At 41.9% G+C, this 24,783-nt stretch overlaps 1 protein-coding gene across 5 annotated transcripts in view; it reads right to left on the bottom strand.

Annotated features, from left to right (window-relative positions):
* Positions 1-24,783, bottom strand: part of tex2 (testis expressed 2) — an 82,464-nt gene that overhangs the window by 23,073 nt on the left and 34,608 nt on the right. For 3 of the 5 annotated variants that reach the window (XM_067424668.1, XM_067424698.1, XM_067424676.1), the window contains exon 2: positions 4,002-5,571. In XM_067424668.1, coding sequence (XP_067280769.1) covers positions 4,002-5,546 — 1,545 coding nt within the window. In that variant the 5' untranslated portion in view covers positions 5,547-5,571. The other 2 variants (XM_067424682.1, XM_067424689.1) reach the window with 2 other exon arrangements.

The following is a 24,783-nucleotide window of genomic DNA, read 5'->3' as shown; positions in this document are numbered from 1 at the left end:
CTAAAAAGTATTTAAGGTAAGAAAGTTTTTTTTTTTTATGTAATGAATGTATTGTTAAAACCGGTTTTAAATAAATGGCAAACAATGTACAACATAATCTATTTCTTTATTTTTTCCATTGAGTAAAAAGTCTGTTTGGAATATCTGTATACATTATGGTACACAGGGATGTTAATAGACATCAGACAATAGAGTAAATATAAAACAGTATTTATATAAACTTTTTTATACAGTAGAATTATAGTTGGAACCATTGCTGCCAGTACTTTGTGAAATTACAGAACAGCCACACAAATTAAAAATGGTAAAATTACTGTAAATGGCTGGAACCACAGCTGCCAGTACTTTACTGTGAAATTACAGCATTGTTGAAACCGTAAAATTGCGGTAAAGGGCTGGAACCACAGCTGCCAGTACTTTACTGTGAAATTACAGCATTATTGAAACTGTAAAATTGCAGTAAAGGGCTGGAACCACAGCTGCCAGTACTTCACTGTGAAATTACAGCATTATTGAAACCGTAAAATTGCGGTAAAGGGCTGGAACCACAGCTGCCAGTACTTCACTGTGAAACTACAGCATTGTTGAAACCGTAAAATTGCGGTAAAGGGCTGGAACCACAGCTGCCAGTTCTTCACTGTAAAACTACAGCATTGTTGAAACCGTAAAATTGCGGTAAAGGGCTGGAACCACAGCTGCCAGTACTTCACTGTGAAATTACAGCATTGTTGAAACCGTAAAATTGCGGTAAAGGGCTGGAACCACAGCTGCCAGTACTTTACTGTGAAATTACAGCATTGTTGAAACCATAAAATTGCGGTAAAGGGCTGGAACCACAGCTGCCAGTACTTCACTGTGAAATTACAGCATTGTTGAAACCATAAAATTGCGGTAAAGGGCTGGAACCACAGCTGCCAGTACTTTACTGTGAAATTACAGCATTATTGAAACTGTAAAATTACGGTAAAAGGCAGGAACCACAGCTCCCAGTATTTTACTGTAAAAATACAGGTTAATTTTTTACAGTGTAGACATTTTGCATTTGCAATTGCATGTGATACTCAACTATCAGGTGTAGTATAAAACAGAAGGGGGCATGTGGATAAACAAGCATAGCTTTTAGACCCTAATTGCATTAATCTAAAAGTGCTTGTTTTGGCTGACATTGAGCTCTTTATTATCATGAAAGGGCATCTTAATAAACAACAGCCAGCTCAGTTTAACTCTCATCCTTCGCTTGCACGTTGTAACAAATCCTTCCCTTGTAGGTCAAAATGACCCGAAGCCCTGAACTCTCCATTTTTAGAGTTTCAGGTCAAATGTAAAGGTGCCTATCCTCCACTTTTATCATTAGAATCAAACAAGTATGCTACATTTTAAATAAGGGTAAGGTTTCCATGTAAATTATTAGCTTAACTGAGAAAAATGCTATACATATAAAATTTCTTTTTACATTTATATTTTTTTATATAAATGTATAAAGGGGGGGTTTAAAGGCAACTACGCCGATTTGCAAACAGTTTTATATGATTACCGTAGAAAAAGTAAATGAATGTGTACTCTTTCCTCGGGATACTTCCATCCACATTTCCCAGTTTATTTATGCAAAAGTCTGCCAGTTGATATAGTGTTTTTACAGCGGTCGAAAGTCCACCAGATGACGCATGATGCAAAATTTTTATGGCAGTCTGAAGTCCACTGGCTCACACATTTTGCTTATAACAGAGACAACAATACAAAGCTGGTTTAAAAATTCTGCCTTTGTCCCTGTACATTGTCAGTGTATAATGTCATTACAAGTGCTGAGTTAATGCCATTTCAAGATCTAAATACTGTTGTTTCAATACATTGTTATTTTAAACATTAGTTCAGTTCTTTTTTAATGACTTTTCTAATGTAGTTTTAGTTCAACTGAAGTAATTTGTAATATTTGCAAGTTTTTGATATTTCATTTGTTTAGGGAATCTTTAGGGAATAATTTCTTCTCACATTTTGAACATAAAAAGGGAAACGTATGCTATTGTGTTCACATAAGCAAAAAAGCAACCGTTATCAAAAAGAAGACTTCAAACGACCCCACTGTAGATCTCTATTGCCAAACCTAATGTGATCTATCACAAATCCTGTTTGGGGTCACTGATACCCCTTTTCCACTGACACGTTCCCAACAGTTATGCGTATTTCCACTGCAGAAAAGGTGGTTCTGGGCCGTGAAGATCGTTTCACCTCTGGCCCTAAAAACGTGCTTGTCTTGAACGGAGTAGAGAATTGCTGCCGCTGTCTCATTGAGTAATCTAATAACACTGCACTATATCAAATTCATGAGCACCACAGAGCCCCAGCGGGTGAGAGAGTGAAGGAGTCAACCGTTTCAGTGTCAATTCATCTCTGAGTAGGACAGATGAGTGCACCGGCAGATTATGCGAGCTTCCGGTTCACTAGACTCACTCCTGGTGCTGTGAACAGCACAGACACAACACACACGCGCATGTGCGCAATGTTTTCACAGCGTTCGTTCCTCAAGTCTATGGAAATGCATGGCAAGTTCGCAAAAGGCTCTAGTCCGCCTGGTCGAGAACAGGCTCTGGCTCCAGAGGGTGAACCATTCTGGTGGAAAAGGTTGCCAGAATAATAATTATACACTGTTTAATAATAGGCCAGAGGTGAACTGGCACCTCGACTGAGTCTGGTTTCTCCCAAGGTTTATTTTTCTCTATCATGCCCTGATGGAGTTTGGGTTCCTTGCCACTGTCGCCTTTGGCTTGGCTTGCTCATTTGGGGACACTAAAATTATGATCCTATACAAATAAAATGCATATTTAAATTCTATAAACTATCCAAATCAAATATCCAAATCAAATTTTGTTACAATATTGTCCTGTTTGACACTGTGAAGCTGCTTTGAAACAATTGTCATTGTAAAAGCGCTATATAAATAAAGTTGATTGATTAATTGATTAAAAAGAGGTACGAGTCAATGGCTGCGTCCGAAACCTGGAAAAATCTGCCTTCGGAGGACACATTTGAAGGCAGGAAGGTATCAAGCAATGTCCGAATGTAATGTTTGCTTCACTTCCTGTCTCCTGAGATACCTTCATCTGATCGATTTTTGAAGGCATCATACATGTATCCTTCACTGCCTTTGATATCCCACAATCCTGTGCTTTCCATTCAGTGACAGTTGAGCTGGGACAAAAAGATGGTGTCCGAAAGTTGCATTTGCTGGTCAGTTTGTGTGTAAATAAATATATGTTTTTTTTTAATCAATATTTTCCACTTCTAATGCCACTTCTAAAATTTAAGTGTCACTAATTAAACTGTATGTTCAGCTAATTGTCAGAGTCTAACGTGTGCATCTTAAGAGATTGCAAATTTTCAAGCGAAAAATATTTTTTTATAAGCAAAGTTTGTGAGGTGAGAAACAAGCAAATGTACTTTTACATTTTTTTTTTAAAACTTTGATTCCTTGTGAGGACTAGGGACTATAGATGATATACTTTATTATTATTTTTGTTTTCATTGCTATTATTCTGCATTTTTTGGTTAAATTAGCATTTGTAGAACTGAGAATGTGTGGACACATTTTTCATGCCGGGCACATATATAACCGGTATGAACAAATACCTCAACAAATACCCCCCCGTGTGCAATAATGGTAAAATAAAGGAAAAAAAATGGCGTAAAAAAAAGATGATTTAAGCCATTTCATACTGCGCCCCATAAACACAACCAAGTCTAGAAAAAAAACACGGAACCACCCCTTAATTTATCCATGACAGCACGCGTTAATTGCCATTTTAATCTGACTTACGCTTCAAATGCATGAAGACAAATTTAAACCAGGAAGTTGAAAATACAGCAAAAAGGTTTCTCCTACATTCACAACTAACAGATGGTAACATTGTCTTCTATGATGGTCAACACACATAAAATCTCAGAAAATTTGGTTTAGTTTCATGACCCTTTAACCAAATCGTCTTTGGCAGCAGGATGGCGCTCACCTTGTAGATGGCCGGTTCTGTGATGTCCAGAGGAACCCTGTTCCATTGCTCTCTTCTGGTCCAGCTGCTGTGGCGACTCCATGACGGTCTGCTTCTTGCTGAAAGCCACACCATCAGGATCGCCAGCATGAAACCTGCCACCACTCCCGTCAACACCCAACACAAATAGGTAGGCAGTGGCAACACAAAGTAACCGTAAACTATAGCTATGAGAAGAATCAATTGGTTGTGGGGTACTCCTGGAGGCTCATCTTCTTCCTCCTCCTCCTCCCCTCCTTCAGTTGGTTCCTCACTGCATCCCCCCGTACTCCCTTGTCGGACTTGGGATGAATGAGGTCCTTCTCCATCTAACTCAGTGTCATTGCAGAGCTCAAAGTCTTCGGTGTAGAGCTCGCAGAACTCTTCATCTTCCTGACGAGCAAGTGTCGACATAAAACATCTGTCCAGGCCCAGAGAGGGTGACCTGTGCAGAGGCAACTCAACAGTCGCCCCTTCAAGAGGACTTTCACCCTCCAGGTCTTCCTCTTCCTTAATGCAGTAGTTATTGTTGCTTTCTGAGTGGCCATTGAGGGCAGATAGGTTGGAGAGTTCAGAGGCGCTGGAAGAAAGGTTTCTAGACCGGTAGGAGACTCCAGCAGTTGTGGATGCAGAACTGCTACCAGTTTCCTCGCCAATTATTTTGCTGAGAAGCTGAAGGGGCTCGTACATTACCTCCGAGAGACGGCGCTTTGTGTCTTCAATACGCGCCTCCACCTCCTGAACTTTGAAGAAGGAGCGGCTATCAGGTGAGGTGAGCGGGGATGAGGGAGCCGTTTTGGAGTCTCCACTGACAGCAGGGACACGAGTTTGGGTGAACGGTTTGAAAAGGTGCAGATTGAGCCGCGAATCCGAGGGGCGATGAGTCAACGAAGCCTCTTGTTCGGGTCGAGCAGTGTCTGTGGATAAAGACTTAACCAGGGTCTTCATCAAATGCCGGTGCCTTATCGATTGGGGGGCAACAGTGGGAGCTTCACGAGACTCCACATCTGTGGAGAGGGACTTGACTAGGCTGAGGAAAGGCTTTGAGGGTAGGGCAGAGGCCTTGGCTGGCGATGAGTTGGAGGACGCTGAATAGGTGGAAGTTACCGGGACAGCTGACCTTTGTTCAGAGGGCCACGAGAAGCTAACAAGACTAGAAGTGGACGTGCAACCCAGGTTAATGGAGGGGTGTTGGATAGCCAAGGCCGAACTGTGTGCCTGGGGTGACAGTCCTGTAACCAAGTCCACTCCCAGTCCTTCAGAGAGAAGGTCCTCGCTGGCCTCCTGAGCTGTGACTACACTCTGATCGTCAGTGTCAAGGCCAGAAGGGGAAACAGCTAGCCTGTAGAGGTCCTCTTCCTCCTCCTCTTCCTCATTTCCTTTGGCAGAGAAGTGTATGGTAATGGTATCTCGGGAGAGCGAGCGCTGCACCTGCACCTTACGGGCTGCTGATGGCCGAGAAGAGGAGGAGGAGGAGGAAGTTGGGGGGTTTAATCTGTCTTCATGGTCATCACCCTGACTGGTCATGGCACCACTCAAAAGAGCTCACAGCCTGTGGATACAGAGAAGAGAAAGGTTAAATGTAATACATGTAGAAAAAGCCAACCTGGTAAAATGCTGGTAAAATTGCAAAAGGCTGCCCATTTCATTTTAAAAGTATATGGTTTATTGTGCTGCCTGTTCAGAGTGAAGCGCAGTACTGTGCTCATTTATGCACGTGCAGCTTGTGATCCGGTGATTTCAGAGTCACATTATTCACTATTCACACAGTTTACAGCCTTTCACTAAATGAATAAACCTATTGCCGCAGAAACTAGGGATGCACCGATATCGATAATTCTTTTTATTTGAAAGCCGATAACTGATATATTGGTCAATAAATGTAAAGTTATATATGATTTGGAGAGCCTGATTACAAAAACGAAAGTCATACCCTTAAAATTCATGTCCAAAACATGATTATGATGTTCTCATTATAATTTTATTTAACTGATATGACAGACTTGTACTTCACACGTTGCTTTTAACAAAACCAATTTAAAACCATCATGATTCATGGTGAACCGTGCGCATGGTGAAGTGCCTCAGCTGAAGGAAATAATCCATTATTTATTGGCTTTAATATATCAGAATAATGTTCTTATTGGGCCGATAACAGTAACATTAAAAATGAACATATATAGGCCGATACTGTTATATTGTACATCTTTAACAGAAACACAAAGGTCTCCCTGCAGTTTTCCATCAAAATAAAATCTTGAGGTTTAAAAGACAATTAATATTCAGTAATATTATCCCTTTGTCACTATCAAATGAGAAAAAACTTAATTGAGCTTAAAGGAACTGTATGTAAGAAATCATGGGCCTGATATGTTACTAGACATTAAGAAATCACGTTCATTTCAAATACTTATATCTCTGACAACAGTAGTCTGGCCAGGATATTGTCATTTAAAAGTTGTTGTTGCAGTGCTCAGCTGATGATGTCATGTGTTTTGGCCTGAAGCTCCGCCCTCCACCTAATCGACCAATCACAAAGTCAGTAGTGTTTGGGCATCCGGGTTGCCAGATCTGCTCTAGTTACACAGCTGCAGATCTACAAACGTTCCTGCTGATCCTGCAGCCAATCTGGCAACCTCGAGTCATGGGGAGGGGGAGGGGGATACACCGCTCTACAGTCATTAGAAAGTGATTGCAGTGCCAGTTTTGGCCATAATCATACATACAATTCCTTTAAATATGAATTTAATTTGTTTCATAATTGATGAACAATAACAACAGTTATTGAACTGAATTGAAACATTCTGACTTGAGCTAAATAATGCCTTCTGTAGAGTTGCTTTATAGTTAAATTGAGTTTGTTTCATAACTGATGAGCTTTGCAACATTGATATTGCTAATGAAATAATCTGAATCAACATTGAAATAAATTGAGCTGAACAATGACATTTATTGTCCTCTGTAGAGCTGAATAAATTGCTACATTAACACATTTTCCTATTACTACAAAGCTGCTTTATTGTATTGTACTTGACTTAAGGTTAATGCTTGAAAGAATACATCAATGTCACATCAAGTCACCTTTATATATATATATATATATAGAAACAGTATGAATGTGGACTGTTTTACATCTAAAAGGAGGTTTGAGTCCACTTTAAAGTTTAAAAATGCACCAGATTGAAGCATTTCATTTTTTTTTAATTCTTCTTGGAGGGTGTGAGGTCCACCAACTATAAATCTCAAAATTTCATGAGAAAATATATATCCCATCACAAAGGATGCGTGTGCATTTGGGAACTCAGTCACTCATGGACTCGCAAAGACATAATACACTCTTCGAACTAGCTCATCCATACTGGGGAAAAAAAAAAACAGACTTGGGAAATGCTGAGTTGAAGCAGTTTGGTTGGTCATTAATTTCCTAGTATGTAGCAGAATATTTTTTTACACTTTTCATAATATCTCTAACATTGTGTTTGGCACATTTGCTTTAACCAATTACCAGTCAAATTGAACTAAAAATCTAAATTTGGGAACCCGGTCACTTATGGAATCGCAGTGATTTATTATTTTCCTAAAATTTGTTTGTGTTAATCTGAAGAAAGGCATATAAAAATCAATGAGAGATTTGAAAGATCCTAACAATAGACCAATTAAATCTATTGCTGGTTGTCAGTACAATGTAAGGGTTTGACACACATTGAGTGCTGGCTTTGGCTGGTCACCTATCAAGCCATACAGGTCATACTAGCTCACCTACTGCAACAAGACCAGCTTAACCAGTTTCTGCCAGTAACACATGTAACATTCCCACTTTCAGGTGAGTCAAAGTTGAGAACTGAATACGTTTTATTATTATGATTATAATTTCTTTAAAAATACAAAAGCAACAATCAACAAGACAAAGACATATATTAAACCTGACAAATCCCAAAACAAGAGACTCACCAAAGAAGAGGGTTAAACAAAGCCAAAGCTACATACCTGCCAAAGAAAGCATGTGGGCTATGAATACGCAACAGAACTAATGACACAAACAAGGAACACCTGAACACAATCAAGACAGGAATGGGGAAGATGAGGGACAGGAAACAATGAGCAGGAAAAGACTTCAAACTAAAAGACATGGCATAATAAAAGACAGGACTCAAACCAAAAACCAAATGTGATAACACTAACTAGTTAAAGAGTCTTGAATTGAGGAGTAAAGCATTTTTCCTTGATCTTGATCTTGACACATCAGAGGTCATTGTGCTATAAAAGCATACTCTATGTGTTTCAGATCTCAAAACGTCCTTTTTAGTCCAAAAACAAAACAACAGTGAGTACTTGTCATACTTTTAGGTCTAATGTTTCACCAGTTTTACTAGCTATTGCTGTCCTGGACATGTGTTGAGATTAGTCAGCACAACGCCCCGCCGCTTCCACCACTCCTTCATTAGACCAAAACCCATTTTCATGTAATCTTGTGTAAAGCTGATGATACACAGGGCAAGTTTTTGAGCAATGCACTTTCCGATTGAGAATGGGCAACAAATTTCTATCTGCATATCCAAAGTGAAATTTGTTGTCCTTTCCCAATGGGAAAAAGCCCAAAGAAACATCTTTTAGCAACATTGAATGGCAACATTCATCAGCTTTACAGTTTATTCTCAACAAGGGTTATTTCGGGACTTTCCATCCTCAAATCTGATTGGACGAGAGGAAATCCAAGAATACTGGTATTTCAAGACCAATTTTCTTGTTCTGGGACGGTCTGTGTATTAGTGGTGAAGATTTTAGTGCAAATTACATTGGCTACGTTTACATGCAACAAAATAATCCATTAGTAATTAGATTGACAGCTCAATTGGACTGAAAAGCCTTCATGTAAACTCCGTAATCGAGCCGATTGAGCTCGATCCGAATGTCATTTTGATGGGATTGAAAGGGGTGGTTACATGTATTTGTTAAGTCAACAGGGACACTGTTAACAGTTTTCCCACAGGACAGCTCGTCTCTGGTCCACAGGGAGGAGAGCTTAATGATTATTAAAGAAAGCTTCACTTACATAATCACATCTCAATGTCCTGCTGTCATGGTTGGCCACACACAAGAAATGCTATTTAGTCTATCTCCCAACATCTAAGAGCCACCATAATGAATCATCCCATATTAAAAAATTTGGCAATTCAGGTTATTTTTCCACATACAGGTCTATATAAAGGATCTCTCTGAGTTAACTAAATCTGTTTTAAGAATATATAATAAAGACGGTCTTTGAAGGGAGTGAATGCTGCACTGGGAACAGAGCCTTTTGAAGTTTTCTGACAACAAGGAAAAGAAAGGAGAATGCTGCATTTAAAGCTGATCAAAGCAGTCAAGGGTGAAGCACTAAAACAAGGACAGCGAAGGGATGAGACATCACATTAAATGTATTTCCTCGACTGAGAGAAGGAGAGCTCAACTGCACATAGCCAGAAGCAGCTCTGTAGTTTTCATGATTTCATATTAACTCCATGTTGTGGGTCATCCCCACAATTTGCGCCTTTTAGGCTTTAAAAACCTACTTTTATGTCACACCATACAAGCTTTATGTTTCTCATGAAAGTGGCATAGGTCAAACTCAATGGCATAAGTTGTATTATTCACATTTTACACGATTGACAGAAACAAAATGTCAACATATAGATAAATGGCCTATGAAACATGTATAATCTTCGAGTGAATAAAGAGATATCATAAGACAATTTGATACCAATATTAATGAAATCAGGGCTCCAGACTAACATTTGAGAGCAGTGGCATCAGGAAATGTCACTTATTTAATCATAACATTACTATTGTTTTGCGTTGTTGTTAATAAGTGCAGTTACTAATATTACATGTTTGTTTATTGGAAATGTAACAGTGAAGCACTGAGCTTGAATTAATATGCAAATAAAATAAACTTTTATTAACAACAGTAATGTGCAAAAACCTAATTTTACAGTATAGGGAAAATATTCTGCTCTTAAATGTACCATTGTTCTTCTCTAGTCTCACACTGAACTGACCGATAGCTTCAGTGATTATTAAAGGAGCGCTTTTTACTAGCTTTCTGTAAAATTCCCAATTTGAAAAAAAGTTGTTCATAAAACTTTTTTCAAAACGTTTACACTACGGCCGGCGTCATCGTCAGGCCACTTACACTTTTTCCGTAAGTTGAATGCGGATACCGGTCCACCAGAAGCAACATATTTTACTCTCTAATGTGTTAAATATGGATATTTTTCTTACACAAACACATCGCTTAGCTTCAGAAGGCTTTTATTAACCCCTTTAGAGAGCACTTTTTTTAATGGATGGATGCACCTTTTTGGGATTCAAATTTTGGGCTGCCATTCACTGCCATTATAAAGCAAGAGCCAGGACATTTTTTATTAACTCTGACTGGGTTCGGCTGAAAGAAGAAAGTCATACAACTAGGATGGCTTGAGAATGTGTAAATCATTAGCCTGGGTAAACCCAGACAACTTCCAGCAAATTTAGATTTGCTCTGCAAGTAGTCTGGCAAAGAGCCCATTCAAACCAGTTTCTAATCCGTCGACATCGCGGCACCAATCAGAAACGTTGGGGCGTGCTTTACACGATGACAGCAGTACAGCAAAGGTGAAGGAAGCAGATTTTGTACATTACAAAGATCGATGCGGCCGTGGAACATCACTTGTTTGAATCAGCTATCTGCTAACAGCTATCAAACTGTTTTAAGCGATTTAAACTTTACCTTTTCGTTAAAACCCGAGCAAAGAACAACACTCGGCTACCAGATGTGGATTACACCGGCCACTGTGATGAGGAGGATGGGGAGTGTGATCATGTGCTAACACCACACAGCAGCTCTGGATCTGGCCTTTCTGAGCTTATTTCCTCACACTTTATCTGGTAATCATGTAAAAATTGTAAATAAATAACTAGTGTAACTATGCTCAAGTTTGAAAATTTTCTAACACACTAAATTTTAATAAAGTTTGTGAGACACAATTTTCCAAAGACTCATCAATATTATTTTATTTTCAAAATATTGCAAATCGCGCTCTAATTGCAATACAAATGCCTCACAATGGGGGCAAATACGATCAGAGCTTGATGATTTCTGTTCGACTGTCAATCCGAGATGTTTCAGTTGGTCTGAGATGCTGTTAGGGTTTCCAAATTTTGCAAAATTTTTGATGGAGTGACGGTAGACACTATTATCAGCTATTATCATTTCTTTTACAACAACGGCAAAAGTCGTCAGAAGCCATAGCAAAATCTTCCTTGAAATCACAAACAGTGAATTGATGTCAGTCTCAGATGCTTCTCCGCTCTGCATATGTCATCTCCTTCATCGCTCTGATTGGTTTTAGGTCTATCCAATTGCGCCCCAAGGCATTTGAGCGACGTCCGTTGGTGGTGCCCCTTTGGAAATGATTAGTCTATGAAGCTTTGCCAGACCATAACTCAGTTAATACTGAGAATGGTCTGGTTTTAACAAGGCTAGTAAATCATGGGCCAATTTTATTTAATTCTTAAATAAAAATCTTATTAAAGCCAAAAGTATATTTAACCATACAAACATTCACAGCGCTATCTTTTTCTGGAATTTCTGCCTATTTTCGATGTTTATATGCTTCAAATGATTATTCATAGATGTAAATATGCTCTACTTTAACAACAAGGCAAGATGATGTAGCTGTTGTGGAAAAAACATAGCAGAATAGCAGTAACAGCAGCAATTGTTCTCCCCTCAGCCATGTTTAAAGTTTATGGCCGCTCAACTAAGGAACTTGGGTATCAAATTTATCCCAACGTTAGGTGGTAAATACGACTTGTTCATGTCCAGTTTTTAACTAGGAAACTTGTGTTTACGATAATTTCGATTATTAAAGCATGTGAACGCAGAAAAATCCCAAGCTCGAATCAGACAATTCAAGTTCTCGAGTTACGACTTTGTAGTGGCGTTCATGTGTAACTCATGATCTTTCAGACATGACTAGAAAGTACCATAAGAAACTTTTTTTAGAAAGTTATATTCTAAACCTTTCTTTCAAAAAATACAGCTGAAGCGTGCTAGTTTATTATTAACAATTGACTAAATTGTTAAATTGTTGGCTCATTCACACAAAGGACGACAACTAGGATGCCAGTAGTTATTATTACCTTTATCATTCTTGGTGTGAACGGACCTTAAATCATGAAAAGTGGGCATGAATTAGTTTGAGTAGAGCCAACTCAAATTAAACAAATTAGTTCAAACTAATTAACTTTTAGGAGTATTTATCTTTTCTTTTGAGTTCTGACACATTTTAAGTAATCCGAACCATTTCATTGTACTGAGTTTTATGAACTTGTTTCTTTTAATTTAGAGAAACTTATAATTCAACTGAAACTGGGCTGGGGTTTCTATAACCCAGCATGCTTTGGGAGAGAAAGTGCTAAAATGACGTGTTGTAATGTTTATTTTTTTTGCAAGATTAATGTAAAATGGGAGCTTTAGTAGTATTTAATGTTTTGCTATGCTAGTTTAAAAGAGTTTCTGTTGGGTTTTTTTTTGTAGGGTTTCCATCATGTGACGAGTAGAGCGTGAGCTTAGATTGAGAACAGTCAGTTGTTAAATGTATTAGATATCGCTGTACTCATTCAGCAAATGTTATGTTATGTTAGTAATTAGCTAATTAAAGATTAGTTTCCACAAAAAATATTTAAGCTAGATTTTTACCCTGCTGATAACAAATCATATTGATTAACCAATCAATGTAGTCCTTCAGCAATGTTTAGTAGAATGGCAGTCAAGCAACCATTGATGTAATGAGGTCAAAGGTGGGTGTTTATGGGATATTTTATGGCTCAGCTAATCATAAAAAGGACTGGAATATTTGTTTTATAATTTGAATTTTACAAAGATTTCCACATGTAAAGCGTGATTTACTGACAGACTGCAAGGCACGTTTAAAAAGGATTTTGAGGGAATTCTGGGAAGTGTTTGACATGAATGAAAGAATGATGTGAAACAAGATGTACTGTCTACCTCAGCAATACAGTGCTGATTTGCAGTACTGGCGTAGGTTCAGCACTCACATTCAATTAATGTGATCGTCCTGTGCCGATCTCAGGAGACATCAGACACCAGGCTCACCGTTTATAAACACTGACACAATGAGAAAAACGCATCTGACTGAGAAATTACTGAAAATGCCTGGTGGGTTTTGGTGTATTTGTTGTGTGTTTATGTTCGTACATTCACCAGAGCACAGGAACACACACAGATTGGATCAAAGGCTTGAAGACTTAGTGTAAGGCTTAAGATTCTAGACCGGCTCAGAAGAAAACACACTCATTCTCTAATCCCAACTCTCTCATAAAGACAGAGGCTAATGTGGTAAAACTTGAAGTTTGCCCTTTCTGTACAACACTTTCTCTTAGTAAATACATAAAATTGGCAAAAGTATTGGGACACCCCTCCAAATCATTGAATTCAGGTGTTCAATCACTTCATGGCCACAGGTGTTTAAATCAAGCACTAGGCATGCAGACGCTTCTACAAACATTTGTGAAAGAATGGGTCGCTCTCAGAAGCTCAGTGAACTTAAGAGTGGTACCGTGATAGGTTGCCACCTGTGCAATAAGTCCATTCGTGAAATTTCCTCACTATTAAATATTCCACTCTCAACTGTTAGTGGTATTATAACAAAGTGGAAGCAATTGCGAACAAAAGCAACTCAGCCACGAAGTGGTAAGCCATGTCAAATCACAGAGCGGGGTCAGTGCATGCTGAGGCACATAGTGCACAGTCGCCAACTTTCTGCAGAGTCAATAGCTCCAGACCTCCAAACTTGGAGTGTGGCCTTCAGATTAGCTCAAGAACAGTGTGTAGTGCACACCACTACTGGACTCTAGAGCAGTGGAGACGTGCTCTCTGGAGTGACCAATCATGCTTCTCTGTCTGCCAATCCCATGGACGAGTCTGGGTTTGGTGGTTGCCAGAAGAACGGTACTTGCCTGACTGCATTGTGCCAGTTGTAAAGTTTGGTGGAGGGTGGATTATGGTGTGGGGTTGTTTTTCAGGGGTTGGACTTGGCCCCTTAGTTCCAGTGAAAGGAACTCTTAATGCTTGAGCATAACAAAACATTTTGGACAATTTCATACTCCCAACTTTGTGGGAACAGTTTGGGGATGGCCCCTTCCTGTTCCAACATGACTGCGCACCAGTGCACAAAGCGTCGGCGAGTGAGTTTGGTGTGGAGGAACTTGACTGGCCTGCACAGAGTCCTGAGCTCAACCCGATAGATCACCTTTGGGATGAATTAGAGCGGAGACTGAGAGCCAGGCCTTCTCGTCCAACATCAGTGCCTGGCCTCACAAATGCGCTTCTAGAACAGCAGTCAAAAATTCCCATAAACACACTCCTAAACCTTGAGGAAAGCCTTCCCAGAAGAGTTAAAGCTGCCAACTCCATATTAAACCCTACGGATTAAGAATGAGATGCCATTATGTGCGTTGAGTTCATGTGCATGTAAAGGCAGGCGTCCCAAAACTTTTGTCAATATAGTCTAAAGTACATAACACAAGGAACTGACATAACATCTATCTGAACAAGCGTGGATTGATGTGTTATCCTCACTTTCATTATCTAAAAATTACAGGAAATGCAATCTTCTAATTGATAGTCATCTTACACATAAGCCCCCAGTGATCCCAATTAGGCAACATGATGCAATAATATCCACTGCTGAATAATCAGAGACAAACATATGGCCCATTTTTCATAAAGAGACTGTTATAATTATCAAAATAAGCACATGTTTCATAAAGTCAATTAAATAACCAACACAGATGGAGAACAGATCTTGCATAACTGATATGAATAGACTTGTACACACTAAAGTCAGTTGAGTGTCGGACCAGGAGATTTTGCTATAATTAAAGACATTTGGCATAATACAGACTAACATCTGAGAGCAGTGGCACCAACACCGCTAAGTTCAACAGATGGTAGCGCTGGGGGTTCATTTAATCATATAACTACTATTGTTTTGCACTGTTTTCTTAATAAGTGCAGTGAATAATGTAATGTAATGTACATAATTACATATTTGTTTATTGGAAATTCAACAGTGAAACACTGAGCTTGAATTGATATGCAGATAAAATGTACTTTTATTAACAACAGTAATCTTCAAAAATACTCATTTTTATATGAATTTTTTAAATATTCTGCTCTTATTCTACTCATTGTTCTTCTTTAGTCTCACACTGAACTAACTGACAGCTTTAGTGATTATTAAAGGAGCACTCTTTACTTGCATTCTGTGTAATTCAGTCACAATCCGAAGAAAAGTCTGTTTTCATGAGACTTTGTGACTTCACTGCAAAAAATGCATTTCTTTCCTGGTATTTTTGTCTTGTTTACAGTCCAAACATCTAAATGTTTGTTTTTACTAGATAAGTAAAATGGCATAATATTTTTTTTCTTGTTTTCTGGAGAAACAAATCAAAATTAAGTGAGTTTTTACATAAAACAAGCAAAATGATCTGCCAATGTGGCAAGAAAAAGATTTTATTTTTCTTACCCCATTGGCAGCTAATTTAGCTTGTTTTAAGCAAAACTCACTTTCTATTTTCTTTTCATTTTCCAGAAAACAAGAAAAAAAATCATGTAATTTTACTTATCTAGTAAATCAAGTGCTCCACCTGCTCCACTTACTGGTTATAGTGATAATTTAATGTGTTTTTAAAATAAAAGTGCTTGTTTGCTAGTCTGACAAGCCAGAACCAACATTTTGATGTGGTGTCACGGTTCATGGATTCCCTGTCTCACTCTTGGGTGCGTGTTGAATGTAGGTGAGGGCGGAGCCTGGGATTGGCTCATCACGCACCTGTGGCTGATCACCTGCACCAGCTGCAACTCATCACCTTCACCCTATTTAGTCTCTCTGTTTCTCTCTTGTCTTTGTCAGAGCGTTGTTGGATGTTTCCCCTTGTGTCTCCGTGTTGGTTGTCGTTTCCCCCTTCCGTGAAACGCTGGATCCCTTCCCGGAATACCTGTACCGACCTCCCGAGTCACAGCTGCTCACAGCCTGCCCGTGTCGCCAAACAGAGCCTCTCTCACTGCTCCGTCTTATCCGGACTTCTTCAGTGTTCTGAGTTTTGACTTCTGTGACACTATCTGTCAATAAACTGAGTTACTTGCAATTGAATCCTGCCTCTGTGAATCCGTTACAGAACGCTCTGACCAACCATGGATTCAGCAAGTATCAACACCCTACTGACCAGCAGCAACGAGAGACTGGACCAGCAGGAGGCGAACTTAACTGCCACAGGACAGGCAGTACACACCTTGGTGGCACGGGTGGCCGAGCTGACCCAACAGATGCAACAACTCGTCGGTCCCACTGTGCCCGACCCACCGCCGATTCCCCACACACCATCTACATCGCGGCAACCGGAACCACGTCTGCCTACCCCTGAGAGTTATGCCGGTGAGAGCAATTATTGCAGAGCCTTCCTTACCAAGTGTTCCTTGTTTTTCGCTCTTCAACCGCAGACTTTCAACACAGAAAGATCCAAGGTGGCATTCGTCCTCACCCTGCTCTCCGGACGAGCCGCACTTTGGGGAACGGCGGTGTGGGAGAATCAACATCCTTGCTGCTCCTCGTTCCAGACGCTGGCGGCAGAGATGAGAAGGGTGTTTGACCGAGCGGTGACCGGAAGAGAAGCGGCACGTCAACTCGCAGAGCTCCGCCAAGGTAACCGCTCGGTCTCGGACTATTCCATCGAGTTCCGCACCCTGGCCGCCGAGTGCAAGTGGAACGAGGAGGCACAGTGGGACATGTTCCTGCATGGGCTGGCTGACCGCATCCAGAAGGAGATATTCACCATCGACCTTCCGGAGAAGATTGACGGTCTCATTGACCTTGCGTTGAGGGTGGACGCTCGTCTGAGTCGGCTGAGGTCCAGGATGGAGCCTCAGCATGGGAGTGTCGAATGCCCTCAGGCCAGCGCTACGGATGCGGTCAGCTACACCTTCGACCCGGAGCCCATGCAGGTGGGTCGAGCTCGGCTCTCCCGGGAGGAGAAGGCGAGACGGAGATCCCGTGGTCTTTGCCTGTACTGCGGCGGGAACGGACACCTGCTAGACTCCAGCCCGGTAAAAGACCACGCCCGGCGGTAAAAGGAAGGCTACTGTCGGGCGGGATCTCCGTGGAAAAGACCTCATCCTCCACTCTCCTCCCGGTGAGATTGCTGTGGGCAGCTCAGGATTATTCCAGCCTCGCCCTCCTCGACTCGGGAGCGGAAGGTAACTTCATTGACTCTGCCCTTGCTCATAAACTCAACATACCCACCATTGCACTCAAAGACACCATTTCTGTCAACGCACTCAACGGACAAGTTCTCCCTGACATTTCATTCACCACTGAACCACTTACACTGATCACTTCCGGCAACCACACTGAACGCATTTCATTTTTCATCCTGGACTCCCCTTTGGCTCCCGTTGTCCTCGGTCACCCTTGGCTGGAGTTACACAATCCAAGGGTTGACTGGGGACAAAACTCTGTGTCTGCGTGGAGTGATAAATGTTATGAGTCTTGTTTGGTGTCTGCTTGTTCGTCTGTTTCTCGTTCTGTTTTTCAGAGTGAGACGGTGAATCTGTCTAACGTGCCTCCGGAGTACCTCGACCTGAAGGAAGTGTTCAGTAAGTCCCGAGCTGCTTCTCTTCCTCCGCATCGTCCCTATGACTGTGCTATAGATTTACTCCCAGGTAAGTCTCCGCCTAAGGGCAAACTATACTCTCTTTCTATTCCAGAGAGGGAGGCCATGGAGAAATATATTTCTGATTCTTTAGCCTCCAAATTCATCCGCCCTTCCTCTTCTCCAGCGGGGGCGGGGTTCTTCTTCGTGGGGAAGAAGGATGGTTCTCTGCGACCTTGCATTGATTACCGAGGGCTGAATAACATCACGGTAAAGAATACCTATCCTTTGCCGTTGATGTCTTCAGCTTTCGAGAGGTTACAGGGAGCATCCGTCTTCACGAAGTTGGACTTACGTAACGCTTATCATTTGGTTCGCATCAGGGAGGGGGATGAATGGAAAACCGCATTTAACACCCCCAGGGGGCATTTTGAATATTTGGTCATGCCTTTCGGCCTTTCCAACTCCCCAGCGGTTTTCCAGGCACTCGTCAATGATGTGTTGAGAGACATGGTCGACCAATTCATATATGTCTACCTGGATGACATTTTGATTTTTTCTTCGTCTCTCCAGGAACATGTTCGACACGTCAGACGAGTGCTTCAGAGGTTGCTAGAGAATGGGCTTTTTGTCAAGGCGGAGAAATGCGCTTTTCATGCACAGTCTGTTCCTTTTTTAGGGTACATTGTGTCATCGGAGGGAATGCGCATGGATCCCGACAAGGTTAAGGCTGTGATGGATTGGCCAAGTCCAGATTCCCGTAAGGCCCTACAGAGGTTTCTGGGGTTCGCCAATTTCTATCGGCGTTTTATTCGCAATTTCAGCCAACTAGCCGCACCTCTGACTGCCTTGACCTCTCCCCGAACGACGTTCAGGTGGTCCGATACAGCCGAGGCTGTATTCGCCAAACTCAAAAGCCGCTTTGTTTCGGCTCCCATCTTAGTCGCCCCTGATTCCACACGTCAGTTCGTGGTAGAGGTCGACGCATCAGAGGTGGGGGTAGGAGCGGTTCTTTCACAGCGCTCTCCCTCAGATGACAAGATGCACCCGTGCGCGTTTTTCTCCCATCGTCTTTCTCCTGCCGAACGCAATTATGACATTGGTAACAGAGAGTTGTTGGCCGTCAAGTTAGCGTTGGAGGAGTGGCGTCATTGGCTTGAAGAGTCGGGGGTACCTTTTATTGTATGGACGGATCATAAGAACCTTGAATATATTAGATCTGCTAAAAGACTCAACTCCAGGCAGGCTCGGTGGGCACTTTTTTTCGGACGTTTTGACTTTGTTCTCTCGTACCGCCCCGGGTCTAAAAACATCAAACCCGACTCTTTATCTCGTATTTTTGATGCTTCCGAACGCCCGGTTACTCCCGAGTGTATTTTGCCAGAGAAGATAGTTATCTCTACACTCACATGGGAGATCGAATCGAAGGTCAAAGTGGCCTTAGAAGGGGTAACGCCCCCGCCCGGCGGCCCACCGAGTTGTTTGTTCGTTCCGGAGGGGTTAAGATCCGAGGTCCTCAAATGGGGTCACTGCTCCAACATTGCTTGTCATCCAGGGGTAAACCGCACTTGCAGTTTAATAAAGCAACGATTTTGGTGGCCACTTATGGCTCGTGACATTCGCAGTTTTGTTTTGGCTTGCTCGGTCTGTGCGGTTGGTAAGACATCTAACCAACCTCCCCATGGGTTACTTCAGCCGTTGTCTGTTCCTTCGAGACCCTGGTCCCACATCGCTCTAGATTTTGTTACCGCCCTCCCGCCCTCCCAGGGCAAGACGGTCGTTTTGACCGTCGTGGACCGATTCTCGAAGGCAGCACATTTCATTCCCTTGCCCAAATTACCCTCAGCCAAGGAGACAGCGGTATCTGTAGTAGACCACGTCTTTCGGTTACATGGCCTCCCGATGGACGTGGTCTCCGACAGAGGTTCCCAATTTGTGTCCAAATTTTGGCAGGAGTTTTGTAAATTACTAGGAGCCACGGTTAGTCTGTCTTCGGGTTATCACCCCCAAAGCAACGGTCAGACCGAGAGAGCCAATCAGGATCTGGAAAGAGTGTTGCGATGTTTGGTATCCAAGAATCCTTCATCCTGGAGCCAGCAACTCTCTATGGTTGAGTACGCTCATAACTCGTTACCAGTGTCATCTACGGGCCTTTCGCCATTCGAGTGTAGTGTAGGTTACCAGCCACCTATTTTTCCTAGTCTGGATTCCGAGGTCGCGGTCCCCTCTGTTCACGCCTTTATCCAGAGGTGTCATCGCACATGGACCAGAGCCCGTGAGACTCTGCTCCAGGTGGGAGCGCGCACCAAGGCTAAAGCCGATCGCCACCGGTCTAAGCCTCCCGTTTACGTCGTCGGTCAAAAAGTGTGGCTTTCTACCAAGAACATTCCTCTCCGCTCCGTATCTAATAAACTTGCTCCCAAATTTATCGGCCCGTTCACTGTCACCAAGATCATTAGTCCGGTGACAGTCCGCCTCAAACTCCCTCCGGCGTACAGGAGGATTCATCCCGCCTTCCATGTATCCAAAATCAAACCTGTTTTTCACTCCCACCTTAATCCGCCAGTCCCGGTTCCCCCACCGCCGCGACTCGTAGATGGGGAACCAACTTATTCGGTTAATCGCATTCTGGATTCTAGACGGAGGGGACGCGGTTTCCAGTACTTGGTGGACTGGGAAGGTTACGGTCCGGAGGAGAGAAGTTGGGTTCCTGCTAGGGACATTCTGGATCACTCCCTTATTGATGATTACAATCAACAGGTAAGGTCGGCTGGGAGCGTCAGGGGACGCTCCTAGGGGGAGGGGTACTGTCACGGTTCATGGATTCCCTGTCTCACTCTTGGGTGCGTGTTGAATGTAGGTGAGGGCGGAGCCTGGGATTGGCTCATCACGCACCTGTGGCTGATCACCTGCACCAGCTGCAACTCATCACCTTCACCCTATTTAGTCTCTCTGTTTCTCTCTTGTCTTTGTCAGAGCGTTGTTGGATGTTTCCCCTTGTGTCTCCGTGTTGGTTGTCGTTTCCCCCTTCCGTGAAACGCTGGATCCCTTCCCGGAATACCTGTACCGACCTCCCGAGTCACAGCTGCTCACAGCCTGCCCGTGTCGCCAAACAGAGCCTCTCTCACTGCTCCGTCTTATCCGGACTTCTTCAGTGTTCTGAGTTTTGACTTCTGTGACACTATCTGTCAATAAACTGAGTTACTTGCAATTGAATCCTGCCTCTGTGAATCCGTTACATGTGGAAACACACATTAGGCAGGGCTCAATCCGAGGGGCGGAATAAACGGCTGTCTTTCAAACTCCCTCTGCATGCGATAGGATAGCGCTACAACCAACCATTGTGAAGAAGGTGAAGCGGAGCTAGTCGATAGATTAAACTTTTGCAGTATCTGGTCGACAAAACTTTTTTCAAACAAAAACAAAAACACATTTTCCTTTTTTAAGAATGACTTCAGTGCCGTTCTTTGTTCTTTTCTCAGAGAAAAGCTTAACTCCAAGTCTTCTAGAGCCGCGGTCAAAGCTGATTCGAAAGACCGCAGTTCGCCAGCTTCTGTGTTTTCAAGTAGCCGCAGAACCATCTCTACCGTGCTAAGCCCGCCCACCGACTCTATACACGATGTGATTGGCCTGACTAGAGATTTTCCCAGCTCAAAAGCCAAAGGAGAGTCATCCTGGCTGCAAATAACATTTGGTGGGTCTAGATTTCTAGGCCACTTGTTTGCCACAAAGTGGCCTACACCTTGACTTTTAGTTTTACGAATCAAAAGGTTGTACAAACTCTGAGAGGAATAATGAATCAAAAAAAATATTTGACTGTTTCTTCTACAGAAACAGAATCTTCCATGTGGTGTTACTACATTAAATCGTGGTGAATGTTGGTGATTTGTGACTGAAACCTCTGAACTTTGTTCATGGCTCTATGGTTTCTCCTGGTTTCCACGTCAGCGCTGTTCAATCTGATATCTATTGCTTATAAAAGATAATTCTGCGCCGAACACTTCACACTAGATCTCACAGTAGCGATGTTATCAATTCTGTGCACTTCAATTCATGCGCTCTCATTGAATCTCCCAGCGCTGTGTAGTAACTGTGTCTCGTGCTCAAGATCGACCTGTTATGAGCTGCGCTGTCTATTATTGATCCGAGCTTTATGAAAGGTCCATGCAGCACAAGCTTAAACAAAATAGTGCAATTTTTTTGATATCACTTAATTAGTTATCACCAAATAAATGACATCTAACAGACCAATATAACAGAAAGTCAAAAAGTTAAAGGACAGAAGAAAGATCAGAAAAAGGAGACGATTCTATGTGAGACCATGACTGTGACTAAAGGGAATGAAAGATGAGAGAAAATTATATTTCATATTCAAAGAGAATGGCTCTTAATTGGATCTCTAAAGCTTGGCACTGTAAAATAAAAAATAAAAAAAATAAAACACTCCAGCCAAGACATCTGAAATCCAGCCCTCAAACCCATAACACTGATTTATGCTCTTAAAGTCAACATGATACAGCATTCTCAATCCATTTCACCTCCATGATGTATTTTTTAGTGAAACAAGATCTTCAGCAAGAAAGTAATGTAGGGCTGAACTTAAATTTTATTAATCAGGATTTGATTGGATGGTTATTTAAGTGGCCGCTACATATGAGAATGGAGTTAGAGCTGAATGTGAGTTCCTGGACCAATACTGCTCTCCCGAAACCACTTATGAGGATTTCTGACCGGAAAGTAAGGGCTGAGGTTAAGTTAGGTTAAGAGCTTCTTTCAGCATCCCAATTTCTTATCTATCAATATTTGCTGTTATTCTCAGAATCTTTTGTCCTTAAATTTAAAATATTGTAAGTCAGCATTATCTACGCACTGTTCAGAACAAGATGTGGTAATAAATGAATGACTGGTGTGTGCAGAGCATGAGGGGTCTCACGGGAGGCCGTCGGTACAGCTTCACACGACTACTGTGTGTGTGTGTGTGTGAGGGGGTTCCTGAGAATGTCTAATGGAGCTGTCAGGAAGCACTAATGTAGTGAAGAACAGGATGCAGGACAGTGGGAGGTGGCCTTATTCGCCCCACAGGATGTGCTTGTGAAAGGACTTAAAATGGCAGAGTTCTGCAGGGAGTGTTCATCTCCAGAAAAGAGCAGATCAAAAATAGATACATATTAATATACAAGGGATACAGAACCCATGCGGTTCATTCAAGATGTGAATGGAATACACAATGGGTAAGGGCAATGCCACAGGGACAAAGTAAAGCTCTAGAGATAAGAAAGAAACATTTCTTAGATTAGATATAACAAAAGAAATAAAGAATGGCGGTCATGACTAAGAAGTGTAAAACGAGAAGTTTAAAAGAGAAATGACAGATTTCGATGTAAGAGATGAGGAGTCATACGTCAGGTCAGAGGTCACCCTTCCACCAAAACACGACTCTACCATAGATATGTACATGTAAATCAACATGATATCATAACTTTGCGTAAAGATACACACCACTTTCTAAAGCCAAGTGGCGTGTTATCTGTATGCATTTTGAGCTATCTGCGTGTATGTCTACGCCGAAACAAACCATTATGTGCGTGTGTGTGTCCACAATGTAAATGGATTTATAAACATAGAAAACATTTTTTGTTGAAAATGTAAAAATGCAGAATGTTTCTTGTGATGGGTAGGTTTTGGGGCAGTGTGTGTGGGTGTGTGTGATTGGTAGGTTTAGGGGTAGGGGCAATGTGTGTGTGTGTGTGATGGGTAGGTTTAGGGGCAGTGTGTGTGTGTGTGTGTGTGTGTGTGTGTGTGTGTGTGTGATGGGTAGGTTTAGGGGTAGGGGCAGTGTAGGGGATAGAATGAAACGGCATTGATAAACACGCTAAAAAGCGAGTATGCGTGTTGATAGCACGCCAAAATGTCATACGATTTGGCGTGTCATATATATGTGAGTCTGGGTAAATGGCACATTGGAGCACTCCAGACACGCTGACCCGTCCACCATCTTGCTTCAGTCAGCATGCCGTCACTCAGAGTAAGAATCACTGAGTACGTTTACATGGACAACAATACCCCAATATTAACCTGATTAAGACAGTACTCTGATTTAGAAGTGACCATGTAAACAGCTATTTCTAATTACCTTAATCCGGTTAAAGTCATACTCGAAGTAAACGCACATCGAATTAAGACATGTGGAGTATGCCTATTTTAGTCGCAATATCAGAGAGCATTACAGACATGTACACACATTAATCTAACTATTAACGTTGTGTGAGTTTTCGCCGCATTTTCCAACAGGACACACATGCACGCCAGGCAAGTGCAGAAGGGCGGGCTTTGGGGGATCGTGCCCCTGTCCTTTTTGAAAATGTATCAAAAGTGCCCCTCTTAACAATCATCAAAAATACTGTGACCAATAAAAACGAATTATAATTATAAATAATATAAGGGAAAATTCCTGTTTATCTGTATCTGTCAGTCTGAAATGTCATTGCTATGACGTGTTGCTATGGTGCGTGTTTTGCTTGACTGCTCATTCTGACACTGCCTCCTCTATATTTTTTTCTTTTTGTTGTAATTATTCTGCTCATTGTAAAAGTAAAATACAATAAGTTTGCATCTGTAATCCCATGTTCATAATTGTGACCCACCTGTCTGCTTACTGTAGGAGGACACAGGATTATCATGTGTAACCAAACCATACCCAATCAGAAAGCGAGTAGACGGAAGACACACCTCCTGCTCAGGACTCAGGCTCACACCTCAGACTACACCTCTGCTTTAACATGTAAGGTCATCTTCACACGTCTCCACGACATAATCTAAACATTTACATTTTCTTTGTGTGTACCTTGCATTAGCTGACGCCTTCGTCTTGTTGTATTGTGTTAGTTTAGCAAATTCATCTGTTAAAGTCTATTTCATAGATATGCATACATGTGTCTAACTACAGTTGGAGACACACAGTCAACCTGCCCTTAAATCTCCATGGGACAGCTTTTATCCTTCCAATATGGCGGAAGGCTTATGTATAGCGGCGCATAGAAACAGCAGCTAATGACGGCTCTATATATTT

The sequence above is a fragment of the Pseudorasbora parva genome, chromosome 2 (genome assembly GCF_024679245.1).
Source record: "Pseudorasbora parva isolate DD20220531a chromosome 2, ASM2467924v1, whole genome shotgun sequence".
Taxonomy (NCBI): Eukaryota; Metazoa; Chordata; class Actinopteri; order Cypriniformes; family Gobionidae; genus Pseudorasbora; species Pseudorasbora parva.
Note: the sequence above shows the minus strand (reverse complement) of the source record. Positions and strands in the feature narration are given on the sequence as shown.